This window comes from Onychostoma macrolepis, chromosome 05, assembly GCF_012432095.1.
Source record: "Onychostoma macrolepis isolate SWU-2019 chromosome 05, ASM1243209v1, whole genome shotgun sequence".
Taxonomy (NCBI): Eukaryota; Metazoa; Chordata; class Actinopteri; order Cypriniformes; family Cyprinidae; genus Onychostoma; species Onychostoma macrolepis.
In genome coordinates, this window is record NC_081159.1 from 42,295,555 (window position 1) to 42,318,226 (window position 22,672).

The 22,672-nt window shown below is 36.0% G+C and overlaps 1 protein-coding gene across 1 annotated transcript in view; it reads left to right on the plus strand.

Annotated features, from left to right (window-relative positions):
* LOC131541519 (carbohydrate-responsive element-binding protein) overlaps window positions 1-22,672 on the plus strand; it is a 32,578-nt gene that overhangs the window by 5,091 nt on the left and 4,815 nt on the right. Inside the window, exons 2-9 of the mRNA XM_058777296.1 lie at window positions 4,080-4,186; window positions 5,915-5,997; window positions 6,145-6,234; window positions 8,075-8,113; window positions 12,691-12,865; window positions 14,028-14,108; window positions 17,874-18,025; window positions 21,614-22,262. Of these exons, the coding sequence (XP_058633279.1) occupies window positions 4,080-4,186; window positions 5,915-5,997; window positions 6,145-6,234; window positions 8,075-8,113; window positions 12,691-12,865; window positions 14,028-14,108; window positions 17,874-18,025; window positions 21,614-22,262 (1,376 nt within the window). The remainder of the gene's footprint in view (window positions 1-4,079; window positions 4,187-5,914; window positions 5,998-6,144; window positions 6,235-8,074; window positions 8,114-12,690; window positions 12,866-14,027; window positions 14,109-17,873; window positions 18,026-21,613; window positions 22,263-22,672) is intronic.

Sequence of the window (22,672 nt, forward strand, 5' to 3'; positions counted from 1 at the left end):
GTTACTGTGCTTGATTGGCCAGCAAACTCGCCTGACCTGAACCCCATAGAGAATCTGTGGGGTATTGTCAAGAGGAAGATGAGAGACACCAGACCCAACAATGCAGAAGAGCTGAAGGCCACTATCAGAGCAACCTGGGCTCTCATAACACCTGAGCAGTGCCACAGACTGATCGACTCCATGCCACCGCATTGCTGCAGTAATTCAGGCAAAAGGAGCCCCAACTAAGTATTGAGTGCTGTACATGCTCATACTTTTCATTTTCATACTTTTCAGTTGGCCAAGATTTCTAAAAATCCTTTCTTTGTATTGGTCTTAAGTAATATTCTAATATTTTGAGATGCTGATTTTTGACTTTCATGAGCTGTAAGCTCTAATCATCAAAATTAAAAGAAATAAACATTTGAAATATATCAGTCTGTGTGTAATGAATGAATATAATATACAAGTTTCACTTTTTGAATGGAATTAGTGAAATAAATCAACTTTTTGATGATATTCTAATTATATGACCAGCACCTGTAAAGTAGTTACAATTTAACTTCAGTTTACCTCGCTAAGTTACAGATAAATTACAACAGTATACTGTAATTTATGTTGTAAGTGAAACGTGCCTTATGGCAGTGATTTATTGTTATGTAAAAATTGTTATGTGCAAAAAAATGCTTATTTCTGAGTATTTAAATGTCACTTTTTTTTTCTTTTGTTCTTTTTTGTTTATTCTTTTGCATCATTCTGTTTCATTTCAGCAGACCTGTTGCATTTGGCTCTGTAAAAAGAATGATAAAATGCTATGAAAATGAGTGAATCAAAAAGGGTTTTTTGGCTCTGGTTCTTTTTATGTACTACTTATTTTATATATTATACAATTTTAACAATTATAATGCAAGTTAGTAAAATGTCACCGCAGTAAGAAGTGGGTGTGAGAGAGACTGAACTCTTCTATGTTCAGTCTTGCTTTCGAAACAGCTGTGAAATCCTTGACTGAGTTAAAAAAAAAAAAACTCATTCGGACTTTGATAGCAGTTGGAAGACAAACGAGGTGAGAGTTACAGAATAACTAGGGTAGAGGAACCCACACCACTTTCTCCAAAACATACACACATGTTATTAACCCACAATATTGCAACACGCACACAGAGGTTTCTTTCTTTTTTTTTTTGCTGTATCACTTCTGAGCAGTATATCTTGAATGTTTTATTTACTATATTGAGATATTTAGGTAATCCTGCTTCAAACCTTTATTGGTTTGTAAGTATATTGGGCCATTAAAAACTTTGAGTCCATGTGGAAAGTGTTTTTATTGTATGCTGGTGTTAAATGGCCTACATTAAAGTAATTTCTTAAAGTTTAAAACTTATCTTAAAGGATTTGCAGTGTTGCATTTACTTAAAGCATGCAATATTCTTTGCTGTTTTCATATGCTAATGATAACACCAGATGAACCTTGTCAAAAGACCTAGAGAGACTTCTGTGCACTAGCTGTTGGAGGTATATTGTGATGTAACCAGACTTTGGCCTTGAGTCAGCAGTAGTAATTTATGGCACACCAATCACCTGACGTCAACTGAGACGACTAATCATGTCAGCATAGAAAGGCAATCAAAAACATCTCCTCGTATCACCACATATGACAATAACATAATGACTGTTGTTATTGGGCTGTGAGATATCGTGCCATAAAAACACTGTTGAATGTTCTCTGGTATCATTAGTGGTAGTTGTTACAGAGAGCATCACTATATTGATTTATATTTGAGCAAACCTTTAACCCTAAATATTAAACCGTGTTTGCACGATCCGTGTATAATCAGGGTATCTTCCGTTCATTCGTTTTTTAATTTAATATTAAAAACAGAAAAATAAGAAAACGGTTCCTTTTTTTCGTTTTTCAATTTTTCAAAAAAACAAGAATTATGCTTGATTTTCCGTTTTTATGCTCCTGGTTAGAAAATTAATTAACGACTTGAATTTTCCATCTCTGCATGTGGGCGGGAATAAAACGCCCCTTTCTGATGATTGGTCAACCAAACATTAAACCGTGCCGTCATTAGTTCTTCCGCAGTTCTGCGCAGCAGAAAACAGTCCTGCTGCTACAGTTGTATCATTCTTAACCGTTTATTGCAACTATATTTAATTACTTTCTCACCAAAAAACCAGACTAACAAATGGCTAACGAATAGCCCGTACCGGGGCAGAGCCTATAGACGGCTTACTTCTGTATGGGCATAATTTCGGCAACCTGTGCGAGAAATAAGTTATTAAAAAAGTTATAAGTTATTATTTTCTCATAGCTTAATATTAATTTATTCACATCTGTACTCATAGCTACCCCGTAGCCTACGTCTTTGGCACATCGCCTGTTTTATTGAGCTGAGTTTTGGATGAAGTTGAAATGATATAGATATGTAAAGATATGACATTATTTCATATCAACGTAGTATATGGTCTATTATTCTATTTTTATTTTAATTGGTTTTCATTGTTATATTTTAGGGGTAATGTTAGCCGTTAACCATTTGTTCGTTTGGTTGTCTGATGAGAAAGTGATGAAAGTTGCAATAAACGGTTAAGAATGATACAACTGTAGCAGCAGGACCGTTTTATATTATAATCAAGTCATTAATTCATTTTCTAACCAGGAGCATAAAGACGGAAAATCAAGCATAATTCATGTTTTTTTTTTTTTAAATTTAAAAACGAAAAAAGGAACCGTTTTCTTATTTTTCTGTTTTTAATATTAAATTAAAAAATGAATGAACGGAAGATACCTTGGTATCGGAAGGTCCTTGCACATGCAACTTTTACATTTTCTTCAGAAATTGTAAAAAATCTAGTTGTTTTTTGTTGTTCTATTTGTTTTAAATTTTTAATTTTTACATTTTTTTTGTTTTAAAAATGTAAAATTAGTTTAGAAAAAAACAAACAAACAGATATTTTGTTTACCTGCATTTCATGTGACCATTAACTGGCATTGTAGACCCATGAACGTGAATATCTTGTTAAATTATTGAAATATAAATGTAAAATATGTTTTATGTAAAGCTTGGTTTCCCAAACTGGTTTAGGGATTTGTGAGGGAACAGCAGGAAGTTTAATTTGAATGATTAAATTGTAAAAATGTAAAATGAAAATTAATATTAATATTCAAAATCAAATTAAAACACTTACTGAAAGACATCAAATATTTTATTTGTTCATCTGCATTTCATGTTACCAGTATTCAGCAATATTCTAAATATTCTAAAATTCTAAATATTTTTAGGGGGTTTGTGAAGAAACTGTAGGGAGTTTAATTAAATTAATTAAACCATAAAAATGTAAAATCAAAATTCATAAAGAATTTTAAAATAAAACACTAACTAAAAAGATTTTCTTAAAAAAAGTTAATCTACATTTCATGTGACTATTAACCACCACCATAGAACTGTGAAAGTGTTATTACATTTTTGAAGTATTAACTTAAAATATGTTCGGCCGACAATAAAGCTTTGGAAGTAAATATTTTATCACTGCCATTCTTTTGTTGTTTTACTACACGCCTGCACTTATGTGTATCCTAGTAGTGGCGTATACAGGAAGGAGGAACAGACATTTTATTATTTTTATTTTTTTCCAGCCTGATGACGTTGTTTATTTTAAGGGTTTGTTGCCATATCCCACATTTTAGAAATCATTCTCACCGGACTCGTAGCAACAGAGTGAACACAGCACTCTCAGTTCACTTTTCTCTTGTTTTTAGAGGTTAAGTGCACTAGAGCCATCAGTAAATGGTGTAAAGTGTGGTCAGAATATGTGCTGATGGGCAGCTGTGTCGCTGCATTAGACTGATGAAATTATTCCGACTGCAAACACAGTTCAGAGTGCCTGCTGGATGGAGAAAAGCATGTTTATACAGAGCCAGCAGGGTGAAATGAGAAGATTTCGCCATCGTCCTGCAATATCATCAAGACCCATGTGTCTTAGTCTCAAACAAAGTAGTTTAATGCACATTTCAGTTCATTTATGTTGTTTATATTTACTTTGCAAATGAAATGACATGTAATGTTGATTGAAGTGGTGTTTGTGTTTCTCCTCAGTGGAAAGATTGTGTCTCCAAAGTGGAAGTCTTTCAAAGGCTTGAGGTTGTTGTGGAGGGATAAAATCCGGCTGAATAATGGCATTTGGAGGGCCTGGTTCATTCAGTGTGAGTCTCCTGATCTCATTTCTAGTCTGTTACACACAGGGTATTGCATTTCTCATGTAAAAGTGTTTCTCAGATCTGTTGTTTTAGTAAAATATTCCTCATGAATGACAAGTGTGTGTTCACTATATAGCAAATCTTGGTTGCATGATTATTTATATTATCGCAAAATGTAAACTGTACAGCTCTATACAGTGCATACAGTTGGATATATTGCATCCAACTTTATTCGCATGCATACAGTACACTCACATAAAGCGATATATACTATGTAGCAAATCTCAACTGATTGTTTTTTTTTTTTTTTAACAAACTGCAACTATGTATTATTGCACAGCTCTTCATATAAAGTTGGATTGATAAGTAAGTCCAACTTTATCTGCATTTATACCGTGGTCTTACTGAATACTTGATTCTGATTGGCTGGAAGGTGTATATTAAAACGGTTTAATACACAAGTACTTGCTTTAATTAAAGCACACACATCACTCGCACAGAGAGAGAGAGAGATCGAGATCACACTGCACACAGAGAAACATTCAGGAGCACAGACACTTGTCGATGCTGCCCTGTGACTTTTATTATTAAAATAGTTTTGATACTAAATTGCTACATTATATTTCTTTGCAACGGCCAAGTAAAATCACTGTTTTTGAAGTAACTAAACTCACAGCTTCAATGTTTGATGAGAGAGACATACATTCACACATGCAACTGTCATCTCTCTCTCTTGATCGATAGTTAATTCAAGGAACTGGTATACTTCATTAAAGGCATCATATGACGATGCTAAAAAGAACATTATTTTTTGTACTTGGTGTAATGCAATGTGTTTAAGGTTAAAAACAAACAAACATTGTTTTCCACATACCGTACATTATTGTTGCTCCTCTCTGCCCCACCTTTCTGAAACACGTCGATTTTTAAAATGCTCATCGTTCTGAAAAGCACGCTGTGCTCTGATTGGCCAGCTATCCAGTGTGTTGTGATTGGCCGAATACCTCAAGCGTGTGAGGGAAATGTTGGGGGCATGTTTGAATGAGGCATTTTACGAAGGCGTGGATGAGTCTTAACTTTTAGAAAGAATACCTCTTTGGCTTTGAGACTTTAATCTTTGCAACTTTATGGATCTTATATATGCACGAACAGCTTGTAACACTCCAAAGACAAAGGAAAACATGAAATCACGTCATATGACCCCTTTAATTCAAATAAATGTGGTCTTACCGCACTTATTCACCACTGTCTGATTTGAAGCGTGCAGAATGCTAGAGCTAATGAGCAAACATCATTAACAGCTCCAGACTAGCTGTGCATTGAACGATTTTAATGCACTCAGGTTCTTTGCCATCATGTCATGCATTAAAATCATTTAATGCACTGCTAGCCGTGCATTATCCCTTACATATACTCACATACGTTGATTTATTCTATATAGCAAATCTCAACTGCTTGATTGCTTGCATCATTGCAAAATGTAAACTATAGCTCTAATCTGCGAGATGCAGCTATATTATAAACATTAACATCATTTCTGTAAAGCTGCTTCAAAACAATGTCTATTAATGTGAAAAGGGCTAAAAAATTATTGTGTCTGTGTTGGTCCCACCCCTTACAAAAAACTACTGTGATGGTTCCTTGATACTTGTTGGTCTTTCCTACCACTGGACTAGTAATCACAAAAATGCTAAATGAACTTCAAAAATGAAATGTGATGTTATATCGCTTTAGATGTGGAGAAAAGGAAGAACCCCGTGTGTGGGTTTGTCACGCCGCTGGAGGGCTCGGAGGCGGATGCCCATGGCAAACCTGAGGTGAGTCCGATCTCAAAGACAGACCTGAATTAATCATACTGTTTGAATCAATAAATTCACTTCAATTTAAAAGAGAAGATTCTGATGTTTGGCGCATGTAAGGCATCACCTGCTGTGCCTAATGTGTTTATTTCATGGCGTTTACAGGCGATTGTTTTGGAGGGAAGCTACTGGAAGAGACGGATAGAGGTGGTGATTAAGGAATATCACAAATGGAGGATTTACTATAAGAAAAGAGTGAGTAACTGACCAAATATAATTCAATTATATATATTTATAAAATAAATATATATTTATTTTTTTAATGTTTTTGAAAGTAGTCTCTTCTGCTCACCAAGGCTGCATTTATTTGATTAAAATTTTCAGCATCATTACTCCAGTCTTCAGTGTCACGTGATCCTTCAGAAATCATTCTAATATGCTGATTTACTGCTCAGTTTTTATTATTATATTATCATTTTGTAATATTATTTATAAAAACTTACTGGTTCCAAACTTTTATTAACTGTAATGTATACGTAAGGAATAATTGACGACGGGCCGTTGGATTATTAGAAAAATAATGCACACCCGAGGTGGTGATGCGGTCACGACGCTAAGCGGAGTTACACCTCGGGTGTGCATTATTTTTCTAATAATCCAACGGACCGAAGTCAATTATTCCGCTTATACTACGGTTGCCACACCTCAAGACATCGATCAGATGATATATTTCAAGGCATTTGTCCGGTATTTCTACTTAAATCGCTATTGTGAGTAGGATTATTTCTTCCGCATCTCATCTAACGCCTCCGTTGCTAATTCCAAAACGTCATTTTAAACCTAGCAACGGAGCCTTGAGCCGTTGATAACAGACTAATGCAGTTAATACAGTTAATAACTAAGTTATGAGAGAGAGAGAGAGAGAGATTACCTCTGTGCGTCTCTCAATAGTGTTCGGCAGCAATGTCTCTAGTTATAGTGAAACAACTTAGTTCCTTTTGTTCACGAACAGCACCCTTGTTGTCAAAAATATGGACATGATCTGTCGTTTTTATCCTTTTATTTACTATATTTATTTGTTTGGCCAGTGTCGTTGTGGGTTTTGGTTATTTTGCTGTTGTAAGGCCTTTGGAATAACAGAAATCATTTGGCGAAGTGATATGGTCATGTAATGCGGTCAAGAGCTGCCTGGAACTACGTTCGCCGTGCGGTTCCCTGAAAATAATTGCACACCTCAGAACGTTCGTCAGCCAATCAGATTCAAGCATTCAACGGCCCCGTAGTATAATGTGTATTTCATCATTCATTCTCATTATTAAACACCCCGATGACAAATTTCTCACAATACACAGTAATGCAAAAGTCGACTAATACAGATTTTTCATTTGCACTCCTAATGTCTAGAAAGTGATAAATGACCAATATAATTCCACATTGATGAACATAAAATTGCAGAATAGTCATCGACACAATATGTCACAAAAGAAAGTGCTTCATCAAAGCTCTCAGTAGATTTGGTACAAACATTTCTGTTTCTGTGGCCAAGGGAATTGCGAAATATGGTTTGATTTATCATTCTGGATGATATATTGATTTATCACCACAATAATCCCTCCATAAAATGTGGATTCAAAGGACATCAAATCACTGTCATGATTATAGACATCTTTACTGGTTGGCACAACATGAAAAGGTTTAAATGATTTCTGAACTGCACCCATTACTTCCTGAAATGACCAAGAGCTTTGGGTTATAATGTGAAATTGAATGCGATCGTGTTCCTGAAAACACCAGACCTGAGCTAGTAAAATATGACACTACATTTTCCCAACTCTGTTGAGATACTGTTGCAATACTTCAGGAGCAACTTTGGGTCAAGAACCCAAAGTTCAGTATTCACAGAAAGGGCCAGTAAAACCTCTGACCCCAGTCAACCTCACGAAGCGAACAAAACCGTATCCTCCAAATTCTTAAGAACTGAAGCATTGCTAAGATCAGATAAGAGTTTTTAAGGTCAGTTCCTGTTTGTTTTGTAATATCCATTAGGTTTGTAAGGCACTGCTAAATCTGATGTATTTTGTTTTATTTTTTTTAGCTTCAGAAGAACAAAGACCTGCTGTCCATGCTACAGAAGGTAAGATCACAGAGAAATGCACCCTCTTAATGCAGTCAATGACAGTAAGTAGTCTGCTTATGCAATCGCTAAAGTTAGACATTTCACCTTTAAAGAGATATTTAAACCAAAAAAGACAATTCTGTCATCATTTACTTCCTCTATGACTTTCTTTTTTTTTGAAGCACAAAAAATATATATATTCTGAAGAATCTTGAGATCCAAACATTCATTTTTTGGGTGAACTATCCCTTTAAGAAAAGTAAGTCAAATTAATGTGCTTAAACCAAGTGCCAAATATTGTTTTAATGTTATGATCCCATGGTCATGTAAAACCTATGTTTTCTAAGTCATGGGATTTTCTAGAGTGAACATTTTTCTTTCTGATGAAATATTTAATCAGATATTGATTTTTGTGATTGTTTGTGTAGAGTAAAACCTGCCCACTAGTAAGCATGGATCATCATTAGAAACATTATTATTAGAAGTATTATATAGTTTTAATGCATTACTTATGCCTTGTAATGTACCTTATAATGCATTGTATGATCTCATGAATAATTGTATCCGCAATTATAATACTTATCTATTTATTCTTGCACCTTTAGAAAGTGTAATGCATTAAAACATATGGCAAAGCAAAAAAATTGCTTTGGTTACAATTATTAAAATATATAATGCATTATGAATCCTTTATAATGCATTATGCATAAATGTTATTTTTTTACTTATAAATATAAATTTAAAAATATTATCGAAATATTGGTATCTGGCGGTCCAGAAACCTCTAGAAAATCATTTCTAAACAGTCCTTATTCAGTAATCAAGAGCATTCTGTGGATCTGTAAGGATTTGAGTGACCTATAAATTGCTTTGGCTCAAAAAGTGTGGGAATCCTGTATAAAGAAATGTGAGGGGTAATTATGCCTGTTTTGGAAGGTTTAACCAAAATTTTAAAGTTAATATCATAATCCTGCTGGATTCTGCAGGCACACATGCTGTTTCACACAAATTTCTTCAGTTATTCAGACATTTTTGAAGGTCTCTTTCATATCTGTGGGCCATAACGCAGCTGTGATGATGGCCTGGTGTAAATCATTGATGAGTTGGCGTAGATCGTAGCATTTACTTTAGTAGGTTAGCGGCTCAGGTCATGTTTGCACAGCTCAAGTGCATTTCTATTAATAGTCGCCCCTGAGATTTGGCTTTCCTCAGCTGGTTGAAAAATGAAAAAGGTCCACCATGTACGAAAAACGTGAGTATACGCAAACACGCAAATTCATTTGCGTCATACGGATGAAAAACGGAGTCATTTGATTGCCTTCAGTGACTAAAGTGCTAATCTTCCCTTCTGTTCGGTGAGGCGGTCAGAGAAACGCACATTCAGGCTTTAACAGCGTTTAATCAAATCTGACCCACATACTGCAAGATGTGAATCGGCAGCACTTCTTTTAAATGCAGTTTATTCATGTGCTGCTTTGTGGATATGAATTAGTTTGATGATGTGAGTCAAATAAAAGTTCTGATGCTTTCGGATAATACTGTACCGTGGTACTTGGTGTTCAGTGACTACCATATTTATATACTGTACTATGGTATTTGCAACGTACACTACTACCATTCAAAAGTTTGGGGTCAGCCAGTCTTTCTAAAAGAAATGAATAGTTTTATTAGGATGCATTAAATTGATCAACAGTAACAGTAAAGACATTTATAATGTTATGAAAGATTTTTATTTCAAATAAATGCTGTTTCTTTGAACTTTCTGTTCATCAAAGAATCCTGAAAAATAAAATGTATCACAGTTTGCACAAACACATGCAGCACAACTGTTTTCAACATTGATACATTTTTGAATGGTATGGTATGAATGCTTATTTTATTTTTTTACGCGATATTGTAACATTTGGCAGCCCAATAAAATAATTAGTCACAAACAAGATGCATGACATTGGGGAAACATGTCAGATGCAATGGATACAGCATCTGTATTAATAGTAAATTTGTTCTAATTATTTTAGTTATTTTTTTTGTGAACAACTAAACTTTAAATTGCGAAAATATGAAGCAGCATTTTCAACACTGATAATAATCAGAAATGTTTCTTGAGCAGCAAATCGGCATATTAGTATGATTTCGGAAGGATCATGTGACTGGAGTAATGATGCTGAAAATTCGGCTTTGCATCACAAAAATAAATGACATTTTGCAATATATTCAAACAGAAAACAGCTATTTTAAATTGTAATAATATTTTATAATTTTACCGTTTTTACGGTCAGATAAATGCAGCCTTGGTGAGCAAAAGAGACTTCTCTCTAAAACATTAAAAAAATCTTACTGACCCTAAACTTCTGAATGGTAGTGTACGTCAAAGATAAAAGCAGCTTAAACCAGCCTAAGACCAAGCTTATGTTTAGATGTTTTGTTTTGCTGGTTTTGGACACTTGCGGTAGTGATTTGATCCAGACAGGTGTGCTGTTACTTTAAGTGATCAGATGCACTATTTTCACCTGTCGGATCACAAAATAGGTGAGAAAATCCCACAGATGCACTTTGAAGTCATATCTACAGATAGGACGGCTCGTCCCGGTTTGCCCTGGTGCTGAGCTGCAGTGTGTCAGCGTGCCAGCAGGAGGCAGTGAGTTTGCTCTCGTCCTCCACACGTGAGTGTGACAGCGGGAACTGGGTCAGGAACAAAAGAGATGATACGGAGAAACCTGGAAAAAAAAGACTGAGAAATGAAAACATAATGGGATCGGCCAGGGGGTTCCTGTCTTTTACACATTTGCGTTAAACTGCTGTCGTTAAGACCTCACACGTAAGCACCGAGGCCCACGTACACACATCACAAACACGCTCTAGCACCAATACTATAATTTGCCACCTTTGTGCGTAAGAAAAAAGAAAGTGGAAAACAGAACGTAGGTAGTTTTCAGGAAAGACGTAATCATTGCCGCTGCTGTCTTGATTGTGGGTATTCCTATAAATATGCGGCCCGTGCCGAGCATCAGTCCTCGCAGAGTAGGAAAATCAGCAAGACAGCAGCTCTCCCGGTAAAACAGATGCACTTGGGATTTTTCCAGTAAAAGCTGTGAGTAGAATGTCAGATCTGAGTGTTTGTGTGTGTAACTGTCAGTCAACATGAAATCAAAATCTACCACATTTGCTTTTTGGAAAGAAATCTTTCATCAAAATGTAAAACAGCTTCTCAAAAGAGAAAAATTGTAGGGCAGGACTTGATTTTGTCCATTGGAAATGGATTGGATCATTGCATCGTGGTCATTTGCTAATTGCTCATATCATCTGAGCGACAGGTTACTGGAGGGCAGTGTTATTTTAGTATTATTGATATACTGTTATAATCTCTTTTTAATACTTTGGATTAATATTATTTGTTTCCTGTTTTCATCTAAATTTCAGGAAAAGTTTTAGTAATTTTTTAGTAAGTTAATTTTTATTAGTTTTTCTTGTCTATATTGTCTAAATGTCTGTTTTTAATTAAGTTTTATTTTTTATTTTTAGTTTGTTTAGTTTTATTTGTTCCTAAACGGAAATGAGAATTGTTGCCTTGACAGCTATCTGAATTAAAATTAGTTTACTTTTCTTTCTTTTTTTCTTTTAATTAGTGTTTATTTTATTTCAAGTAATGAAAATATTTTGTTATGGTTTCAGTTTTAATAAACAAGCATTACTCTGCTGGAGGGGAGGGATTGTTTTTGGTAAAAGATTATGAGGGCACACGAATTTAAAAAAATGATATGCTAGTATAAATTATAATAAACACTGCAATATTCTGTATAAAAAGTTTTTTAAAAAAAAGAAGAATTGTTCATTTTAATTTCATGGTGACAAATTTGATTTCATGGTTTTATCTGAACACAGATATTTTTGGCTGCCTTGTACTATTTTAATTTACTTTTATATAATTTTATGTTGTTTTATTGTGCATTATTATTATTATTATTATTTTGTTTATTATTATACTGTTTTTTTTTTCTGCCAATTGTTTCGTCCGTCTGTGACAGTGTGTTTGCTTTGCTACAATCTCCCTGTAAACAATTTTTATTTTTGTTCTTTACAAAAATAACTAGCTGTTTAGTTAATTAATTCCCAATAGATTAAATCAAGTCCTGCCCTACCTTCAACAATGCATTTTTATGTTTAAAAATATATTCTCTGTATCTTGTTTTCCTTCTTATTTCTTACTTTGTGTGTGTAAACAGAAAACTATTTATTTTCTCAACAGGATTTTCAATACATTTCCTCAAGGCTTCAGACAGAAAATGACTTATTTTTATTTGACAGATAATTTTGTGCATGAATAAGCCTTTGCAGTATCTGCCGATTTTAAACTGCAATTGACATTCGATGTTACATAAATAGTTTGTGCTTGTGGTTGTAAACACGGTCTGCCTTGTGGTCATATGTAGATGTAGGAACCTTTATTAGTGGTGTTTGTTAATGAAAGCATCATGTTACTATTTCATATTACTATTCAGTGTTAGTGATGTGATCAAACCTCTTACATTAAGTATTAAATCTTTGTATGAGCGAACGATTCCTTTAATCATGTGTCTTTTTGCCGTTCTCCACAGTGTCCTATCAGCAGGACGGGGCTGGAGAAATGGACCAGTCAGATCTATCCAGAGCCTGAGGCGGCATCAGAGGAAGTGCACATGTTTGACTTAGATTGCTTCCTGTCTGACATCTCGGACACGCTGTTCACCATGACCCAGAAACCCAGTCCCTGGAGTGGAGACCGCCAAAACAGTGAGTCCATAGAGGGACAGTTCATCCAAAAATCATTTACTCACCTTCATATCATTCCAAACCCAGAAAATTAGTTTGTATTGGCCCTTCAATATGCGATGTACCAGGTTTAACATCACTGATGCCAATAGTTATTGGTGCATGGCTTGTAATCATTCACATTGTGCTAATTTTGAAATATGCACAGGCACGCATGTTTTATGGACTGATTTTCAGGATTTTTGTGGGTCTTAAAAATTGGAGCATCAAGTCTTACATTCATTCAGTCATGCCATTAAATGTTGCATGCACTGGAAAAAAAAAAATCAAGATATATTTATTGAGGTGCAAAATCAATTTATGCTTAAAACACAAAAAAATCTGTCAATAGGGTATGCAAACTTTTTTTTTTAATTAGGCTTTCTGAGCCCGTTGGCAGATATTTGTTGGTTTTAACCATAAACTCTCTTTATTTGGGTCAGTTTCTGAGAAAATAAGACTTCTTAAGTCATTTTGCTTTTCAGTGAAATTTCAAACTTTGAAGTGTTGCTAATACAACTCATTTTCTGTGTCCTAGACATTTACATTTAGATAACTTTATTTTCCTTAACTTTTCTAGTTGCTCTTAAAAAGGTCCTAATAAGTCTTAAATTTACCTTCATAAAACATGATGTTTTTGGAGCCTTATAGCACATGGACATTGTCTGCATTCTCATATGAAAAACATATAATCATATAAAAATACAATCTAATTTTATTTCCCACAGAAAAAAGTAAGCTTTGAAATGACGTGTAATTAAATTATGACAGAATTATTATTATTGAATGATCTTTTAAGCTCTAATGCAAGATCAGCTTTGTGAGTCTCTGTAACTTTAAAATTTCTAATAATTCTGTGGTCACTATATATTGATCTTGAAAAGATATTTGGCTGATTTAACAAAATTACAATATAAAATGCATCTTTCAGTGACATTTAATGCCTGCCCTGCCTTAAAGTATTTTAACTTAGGATTTCATAAATGAGAGATGATTTTAGAGATTGAAAATTTAGTCACATGAGTTTATAAAATATATTCAGGAAGGACACCACACCCTAAAACAAGGAACTTTAAAATAATAAATGTTCCAAACAGAGCAGTGTGAAACACACACATCCTTACAGTGTATTTTGTCATCTCAGCGTACACCAGTAATGCAGACATGATCCAGCCCGGCTTGACTCCATTACAGCCCAGCTTGGATGACCTGATGGACATACCGGGTGAGTTTAATGAACTCCTCATATCACTCTTTATTATACTGACATTGCTCAGCTTTATAACTCAAACTAAATTGTTTTATATGCTGTGCGCCGCTCTGCACTCTGGTCCTGGTGCCTTGGATGCACTTGATTATAAATACATTTACACCTTCCTGCTATCAGTGTTGGGAAGGTTATTTTGGAAATGTAATAGGTTACAGATTACAAGTTACCCTACTTAAAGCGTAATAAGTTGTCTTAACTGATTACCTTTTGATTACTTTTCTAAATTTCAGCTTACTTTTCAGCAATATGGCTGCCCACTGCTCTGGGTGTGTGTTCACAGAGTGTGTGTGTGTGTGCACTTGGATGGGTTAAATGCAGAGCACAAATTCCGAGTATGGGTCACCAGATCTGGCCACACGTCACTTCACTTTCACAAAATTCGTTTATGTCTGGCTGCGCAAATCATTTTACTCCAGACTGTTTTCTGAATTAGGGACAATTCAAGGCAGGTTTTGTTAAAAAGTTAAAACTCAAGGATGGATCGCCTTTGCTCTTCCACTGAAGAGAGGGGCGGGGTGAGCAGAGCTCATTAGCATGTAAAGAGATATGCACCGAAACGAGTCGCTGTGAACAGAGCTGTTTTTAACGAGGTAAAACGAGTGTTGTTTTTCACGACCACTGAGACCATTTCAAGAATACCCTAAAGAACCATACCAACTTGTGGAAGATGGGCATCCGATGTCCCCTTTGAAGCACAGCCACCACAAAATCAGACTTACTTTAAAATCATTCTGAGGTTAAATACAGATTTAAAATCATAACAATAAATAGTTTAATAGCTATGATACTGTTTTTGAAATCAAATCTTTGCATAGCTATGACAGGAAACACTGGAATCTAACAATGCCTTTAAAAAAACAGTTAATCTTAAAAAATAAAGCATTTACATAAACCCATGTAGGAAATACAAGAGTTATCAGATAAGCATGTTATAAATTTCTGAAACATTGGTGTTTCATATTTTAGAGCACTCACTGCAGTTTATGAAAGCAATCAATTAAATCTGCATGATGGGAGTGTGTGTGAAAAAATCAGATGTAAACCTCTCCTTCACATTTTCATAAGTAACTGTAATTTAATTACACATTTTTTCTTAGTAACTGTAACTAATTACAATTACTTTTATTTTGTAATTAAATTACGTAATTCCGTTATATGTAACTAGTTACTCCCCAACACTGCCTACTATAGTTGGAATGCTAATATGAAATGTAATTAAATTAAATAGTCATTAACGTAATGGAATGATATAAAAACGGTAAGTAATTTTTCAACACACATATGTTGATTTAATATTTATGAACAATGTTTTATCAGTAGTTTGAATGTTAATAAATATAAATTAAATATAATCATTAATGTAAGTATTATTCATTAATTTTCAATAATAATATATTGATCAATATTTTTGAAAAAATGTTTTATCTGTATTTGAAATTAGTTTGAATGTCAATAATAAATAGAATTCAAATAGAATTCAAATTAAATATAGTAATGGATATAATTTATATAAAAATGTTCAATATTTTTTCAATCAATATATTGATTTAATATTTATGAACAATGTTCTATCTGTAGTTTGAATGTTAATAAAAATATAATGTAAATATAATTTAAATATAGTCATTATATACATTATATTCATACACACACACATACACATACATACATATATATATATATATATATATATATATATATAAATTAATATATTGTTTAGTGTTTCTGAAAAATGTTTTAGCTGTCTTTATTAAGAATCTTAATAAATATAATTTAAATGTAAAATTAAGTATAGTCATTAATATAAAATATTCTTTCAATATTTCAGTATCAATATATGAATTAATATTTGTGAACAATACGTTTTATCTGTAGGTTGACATTTTAAGAAGTATAATTTAAATTGAATATAGCAATTAAATAGTTAGTATAACTAAATGTTATATAATATGATTATTTATTACATTTATTTTTCAATATTAATTTATTGATGGATATTTATTAACATACTGTATATATAATTATTGATTAATTATTAAGAATTAATATTATTTGGAAATGTAAAAAAACCTGGACAACCTTAAGAACGGTAAAAATACATAGGTGATGAATTTATGAATAGATATTTAGATGATAAGAAGTACTGGATAACTTTGAGGAGCTATAGGGAAGTTCAGAAGTTCATTTGCGCAAGCTTTAGTGAAGCCGGCGCAACAATCTGTTTGTGCTTCAATTTTGGGGTGTCTAGAGGGCAATGAATGAGTTTAACCCCTTTGTGGCATATCTGGGATTTCCTCTAAGGGCATTTCCTCATCTGCGGCAGGGTCATTTAAAGGGTATAAAGTCAATGACTGAGGAGTGGAAGTCAGACAGGATGTGGTCAGCCCTGAATAGTGAGTCATTTGTAGGGATGAGTTTACTTTAGGACAGCAGCACCGTTCACTCATTCAGTTCCCTCCATTTGTGTACTGATTTATCTTCTGTCAGAGTCAAGAATACGCAGGTGCATTTACATTCAAAAAGCTTCAGTGTTCAAAAACGTATATCAGAAGAGAATAAAATGATGTGCATTCTGATTTTAGAACATCTTTTGCGCACAGATGATTAAAGCGTCCTCCTGTCGCTCACAATCTACTCCATGCCTTCTGTCGTCTGATTGACTTTTTAATCCAGTCAAAGCTCTTTTAGTGGAATTGTACAAATGTCCACCTTCAGCTCATGCTAAATGTATCTTTTTGCTGTCAAATCTTGACTGATTTTTATCAAGTAAATGTCAGAATAACTAATAAATATTATGTAAACAAAGACTTTTATTTTGGAAGCGGTTAATCGTTTGACAGCACTAATATTTATATAATTTCTTGTAAGTATATGCTACAATGTTATAAAGATCTCATTGATTTGCCTTATAAGTGTTGGAATTTAATCACTTTTTGTCCATATAAATATCAGCATCTGCACCAAATTGCATATTTTTGCTCAGTTTGGGCATCTGAATAAAACTGAGCTGTTTTTCCTCCATATTCTCACTGTGTCATACTATATGAGCCTTAAAAAGCCTGATGTATCAAATATGATGCTCAACAATCATAATCAAAAATATGATCAGGGCCTCGCTAATGGACTCTAGTGCACCAGCATATGACTGTCATGTTCCTGGCAGTGTTTGCTGTGTTCAACTGGCAGGACTCGGTCACGAGGCTCTGGACTCATTCATTGTGGCAATGCCAGGTTTCTCACAGATATCAACACGGACTCCATGAGCTTCCACATCTGATCTGTAAATGTTCTTAGCTTCATATATTCTGCTCAGTAGCATCACAGTGGTAAGTGTTCTTATGATAATGTAAATTCACTCTATTGAAGCGTGCATGTGACTGTGTGAAACATTAAGGTCTGGTATTACATGGCCACATGAAGCACGTATCATCTGAGGTGGAAAATACCTTTCCCAGAAGGCAGTCTGATTGGCTGCATGTGGGTTTGGCAGGTCTAGAGGAATAGTTTAGATACTGTGAGAGACTAAACCATGCTGCATGGACGCTTGCTTGTAGTGGAGACTTTAGATTCGTCGATTCATGTTCGTATGGCAGTTGACGTTTCTTCTGAGCCATTAGAAGCCATTTTTAAGCCATTGCAATTTTCAGGAAACGTCTGAAGTAAATGTGAGTCACTCTCACCGACCCTTGAAGAATTAACTTCATGCTCTTTGCTTTCTAGACATTTTCATGAGTTTCCGCGGACAGCCGACGGAGCATGTGGGTTATTCAGACTGCAGCTTCTTTGAGAGTTTGTCTAGCGCGTCGTTTCCTTCAGCTGCTTCCTCTGCCGTCACCAGTCAGATGATACACACAGGAGCTCTGCTGACACAGGTACAGCACTCATTCATGGTTTAAAAAAAGTGTTTTGTTTATTAATATATTAAAATGTATTATATGTAAAATGTAATATATGTATGTATGTATGTATTTGTGTGTGTGTGTGTGTATATATATATATATATATATATATAGTGAGGAAAATAAGTATTTGAACACCCTGCTATTTTGCAAGTTCTCCCACTTAGAAATCATGGAGGGGTCTGAAATTGTCATCGTAGGTGCATGTCCACTGTGAGAGACATAATCTAAAAAAAAAATCCAGAAATCACAATGTATGATTTTTTAACTATTTATTTGTATGATACACCTGCAAATAAGTATTTGAACACCTGTCTATCAGCTAGAATTCTGACCCTCGAAGACCTGTTAGTCTGCCTTTAAAATGTCCACCTCCACTCCATTTATTATCCTAAATTAGATGCACCTGTTTGAGGTTGTTAGCTGCATAAAGACACCTGTCCACCCCATACAATCAGTAAGAATCCAACTACTAACATGGCCAAGACCAAAGAGCTGTCCAAAGACACTAGAGACAAAATTGTACACCTCCACAAGGCTGGAAAGGGCTACGGGAAATTGCCAAGCAGCTTGGTGAAAAAGGTCCACTGTTGGAGCAATCATTAGAAAATGGAAGAAGCTAAACATGACTGTCAATCTCCCTCGGACTGGGGCTCCATGCAAGATCTCACCTCGTGGGGTCTCAATGATCCTAAGAAAGGTGAGAAATCAGCCCAGAACTACACGGGAGGAGCTGGTCAATGACCTGAAAAGAGCTGGGACCACCGTTTCCAAGGTTACTGTTGGTAATACACTAAGGCGTCATGGTTTGAAATCATGCATGGCACGGAAGGTTCCCCTGCTTAAACCAGCACATGTCCAGGCCCGACTTAAGTTTGCCAATGACCATTTGGATGATCCAGAGGAGTCATGGGAGAAAGTCATGTGGTCAGATGAGACCAAAATAGAACTTTTGGTCATAATTCCACTAAACGTGTTTGGAGGAAGAAGAATGATGAGTACCATCCCAAGAACACCATCCCTACTGTGAAGCATGGGGTGGTAGCATCATCTTTGGGGGTGTTTTTCTGCACATGGGACAGGGCGACTGCACTGTATTAAGGAGAGGATGACCGGGGCCATGTATTGCGAGATTTTGGGGAACAACCTCCTTCCCTCAGTTAGAGCATTGAAGATGGGTCGAGGCTGGGTCTTCCAACATGACGATGACCCGAAGCACACAGCCAGGATAACCAAGGAGTGGCTCTGTAAGAAGCATATCAAGGTTCTGGCGTGGCCTAGCCAGTCTCCAGACCTAAACCCAATAGAGAATCTTTGGAAGGAGCTCAAACTCTGTGTTTCTCAGCGACAGGCCAGAAACCTGACTGATCTAGAGAAGATCTGTGTGGAGGAGTGGGCCAAAATCCCTCCTGCAGTGTGTGCAAACCTGGTGAAAAACTACAGGAAACGTTTGACCTCTGTAATTGCAAACAAAGGCTACTGTACCAAATATTAACATTGATTTTCTCAGGTGTTCAAATATATGTACTTATATCTCTCACAGTGGACATGCACCTACGATGACAATTTCAGACCCCTCCATGATTTCTAAGTGGGAGAACTTGCAAAATAGCAGGGTGTTCAAATACTTATTTTCCTCACTGTATATACAGTATCTCACAGAAGTGAATACACCCCTCACATTTTTGTAAATATTTTATTATATCTTTTCATGTGACAACACTGAAGTAATGACACTTTGCTACAATGTAAAGTAGTGAGTGTACAGCTTGTATAACAGTGTAAATTTGCCGTCCCCTCAAAATAACTCAACACACAGCCATTAATGTCTAAACCGCTGGCCACAAAAGTGAGTACACCCCTAATTAGCCCAATTAGCCATTTTCTCTCCCCGGTGTCATGTGACTCGTTAGTGTTACAAGGTCTCAGGTGTGAATGGGGAGCAGGTGTGTTAAATTTGGTGTTATCGCTCTCACTCTCTCATACTGGTCACTGGAAGTTCAACATGGCACCTCATGGCAAAGAACTCTCTGAGGATCTGAAAAAAAAGAATTGTTGCTCTACATAAAGATGCCGTAGGCTATAAGAAGATTGCCAAGACCCTGAAACTGAGCTGCAGCACGGTGGCCAAGACCATACAGTGGTTTAACAGGACAGGTTCCACTCAGAACAGGCCTCGCCATGGTCGACCAAAGAAGTTGAGTGCACATGCTCAGCGTCATATCCAGAGGTTGTGTTTGGGAAATAGACGTATGAGTGATGCCAGCATTGCTGCAGAGGTTGAAGGAGTGGGGGGTCAGCCTGTCAGTGCTCAGACCATACGCCGCACACTGCATCAAATTGGTCTGCATGGCTGTCATCCCAGAAGGAAGCCTCTTCTAAAGATGATGCACAAGAAAGCCCGCAAACAGTTTGCTGAAGACAAGCAGACTAAGGACATGGATTACTGGAACTATGTCCTGTGGTCTGATGAGACCAAGATAAACTTATTTGGTTCAGATGGTGTCAAGCGTGTGTGGCGGCAACCAGGTGAGGAGTACAAAGACAAGTGTGTCTTGCCTACAGTCAAGCATGTTGGTGGGAGTGTCATGGTCTGGGGCTGCATGAGTGCTGCTGGCACTGGGGAGCTACTGTTCATTGAGGGAACTATGAATGCTAACATGTACTGTGACATACTGAAGCAGAACATGATCCCCTCCCTTCGGAGACTGTATTCCAACATGATAACAACCACAAACACTTGCTAAAGAAGCTGAGGGTAAAGGTGATGGACTGGCCAAGCATGTCTCCAGACCTAAACCCTATTGAGCATCTGTGGGGCATCCTCAAATGGAAGGTGGAGGAGTGCAAGGTTTCTAACATCCACCAGCTCCGTGATGTTGTCATGGAGGAGTGGAAGAGGACTCCAGTGGCAACCTGTGAAGTTGAGTTATTTTGAGGGGAAAGCAAATTTACACTGTTATACTGCTGTACACTCACTACTTTACGTTGTAGCAAAGTGTCATTTCTTCAGTGTTGTTACATGAAAAGATATAATAAAATATTTCCAAAATTGTAATGTAGAAGTGCGTGCCATGCTTTTAACCATGATAATTATTATGTTAAATAATATTAAATTCTAATTATTTGCATGGTTATTATAAGCATAGCAAACATTCCAACAGTAAAATGCATAAATCAGATAAATAAAAATAATTATCTTATAATTATTGTTTGCATAATTATAGGCATAGTACACCTTCAACATAAAATGTTTCAAATAAAATAAATAAATAATATAATATTATATTATATTACTTTATAATTAATAGTATGGTTATAAGCATGGTTCACATTTCAACATCAAAATATTTAAAATAAAATAAATAAAAATCAAACTAATTTCACATGAAAATTAAATTAATTATATTTAATATTTAATAAAATCATTTGTTTCATTTAAAATGTGTGCCGTGTTTCAGACTATTTACTTCATGAGATTTCACATAAATTTATAGAATTTTTTCCAAATGTATGTCAAAAACTCAAATAATTTCACGTTTTTTCAATTTTAATTTTTAGCCTCCTCTCTCAGCTGAAAGTTTATCCCAGCCGTCCTCATCTGTAAACCTACCTGGTCCCAGTTATCCTCGCCAGACCATCGACCCCAACTTAACCTTCAACCCCAGTGGTGAAACGTCAGAGCCCAAGTTCAAAAGTCACTCAGAATACATCAGTGACTTCCATCACTCTCTGAACCTCTCGTCTGGCCTGGTCCCGTACGGTCCGCAGACGTCCTTCTGCGGTCATGCCACTGACATGCCGGGCGTCATGGCACAGCAAAGCCCTTACCCATCAGCCTGCCTCCGACACAGATATTCATCCAGCCAGTCACGGACCTGCGCTGCTGCCACGTCCACGGTCATCACCCACACAGGCTCTGCCATGAGCGCCCTGCCGCTGGACGCCCAGCACGGATACTCCAGCATGGCCGAGATGTTTCCTCCTGCCACCTGCATGTCTTTGAGCTACCAGCCCATGACGCTGACCCCGTCTCTGCCTTCGCCCGGCACCTCTCACTGCTTCTCTGTGCCGCAGCAGGTGGGCGGGGGGAAGCACAAACAAAAGACAGGAGGAGCCCAATTGGTTCCCAGGGTGATGACTTCATCTACAAGCCCGCCCACTCAGACGAGCTGCCTGGCCAACCTGCTCTCTTCCAGATCTCAAGAGCGTATGTAGATGTTAGATCAGGGGTCACCAGACTTGGTCCTGAAGGGCCACTGTCTTGCAGAGTTTAGCTCCAACTTGCCTCAACACACCTGCCTTGAAGTTCCAAGTATACCTAGCAAGACCTTGATTAGCTAGTTCAGGTGTGTTTGATTAGGGTTGGAGCTAAACTCTGCAGGACACCGGCCCTGCAGGAACAAGTTTGGTGACCCTTTGTTAGATCTTTTATCATTTTTCCTGCTTAGTTTCTTCAGTTTTTGCCAGTGAGCATCTGGACGGCTAAAGGAATGTCCCAGGTTCAAAACAAATTTGAGTAAACTGAAACTAAAACTATATTAAAAAAAAATTGTTAATTGAATTAAATCTAATATTAAATAAAATATAGATATTAAATAAACATTGTAAAAAAAACCG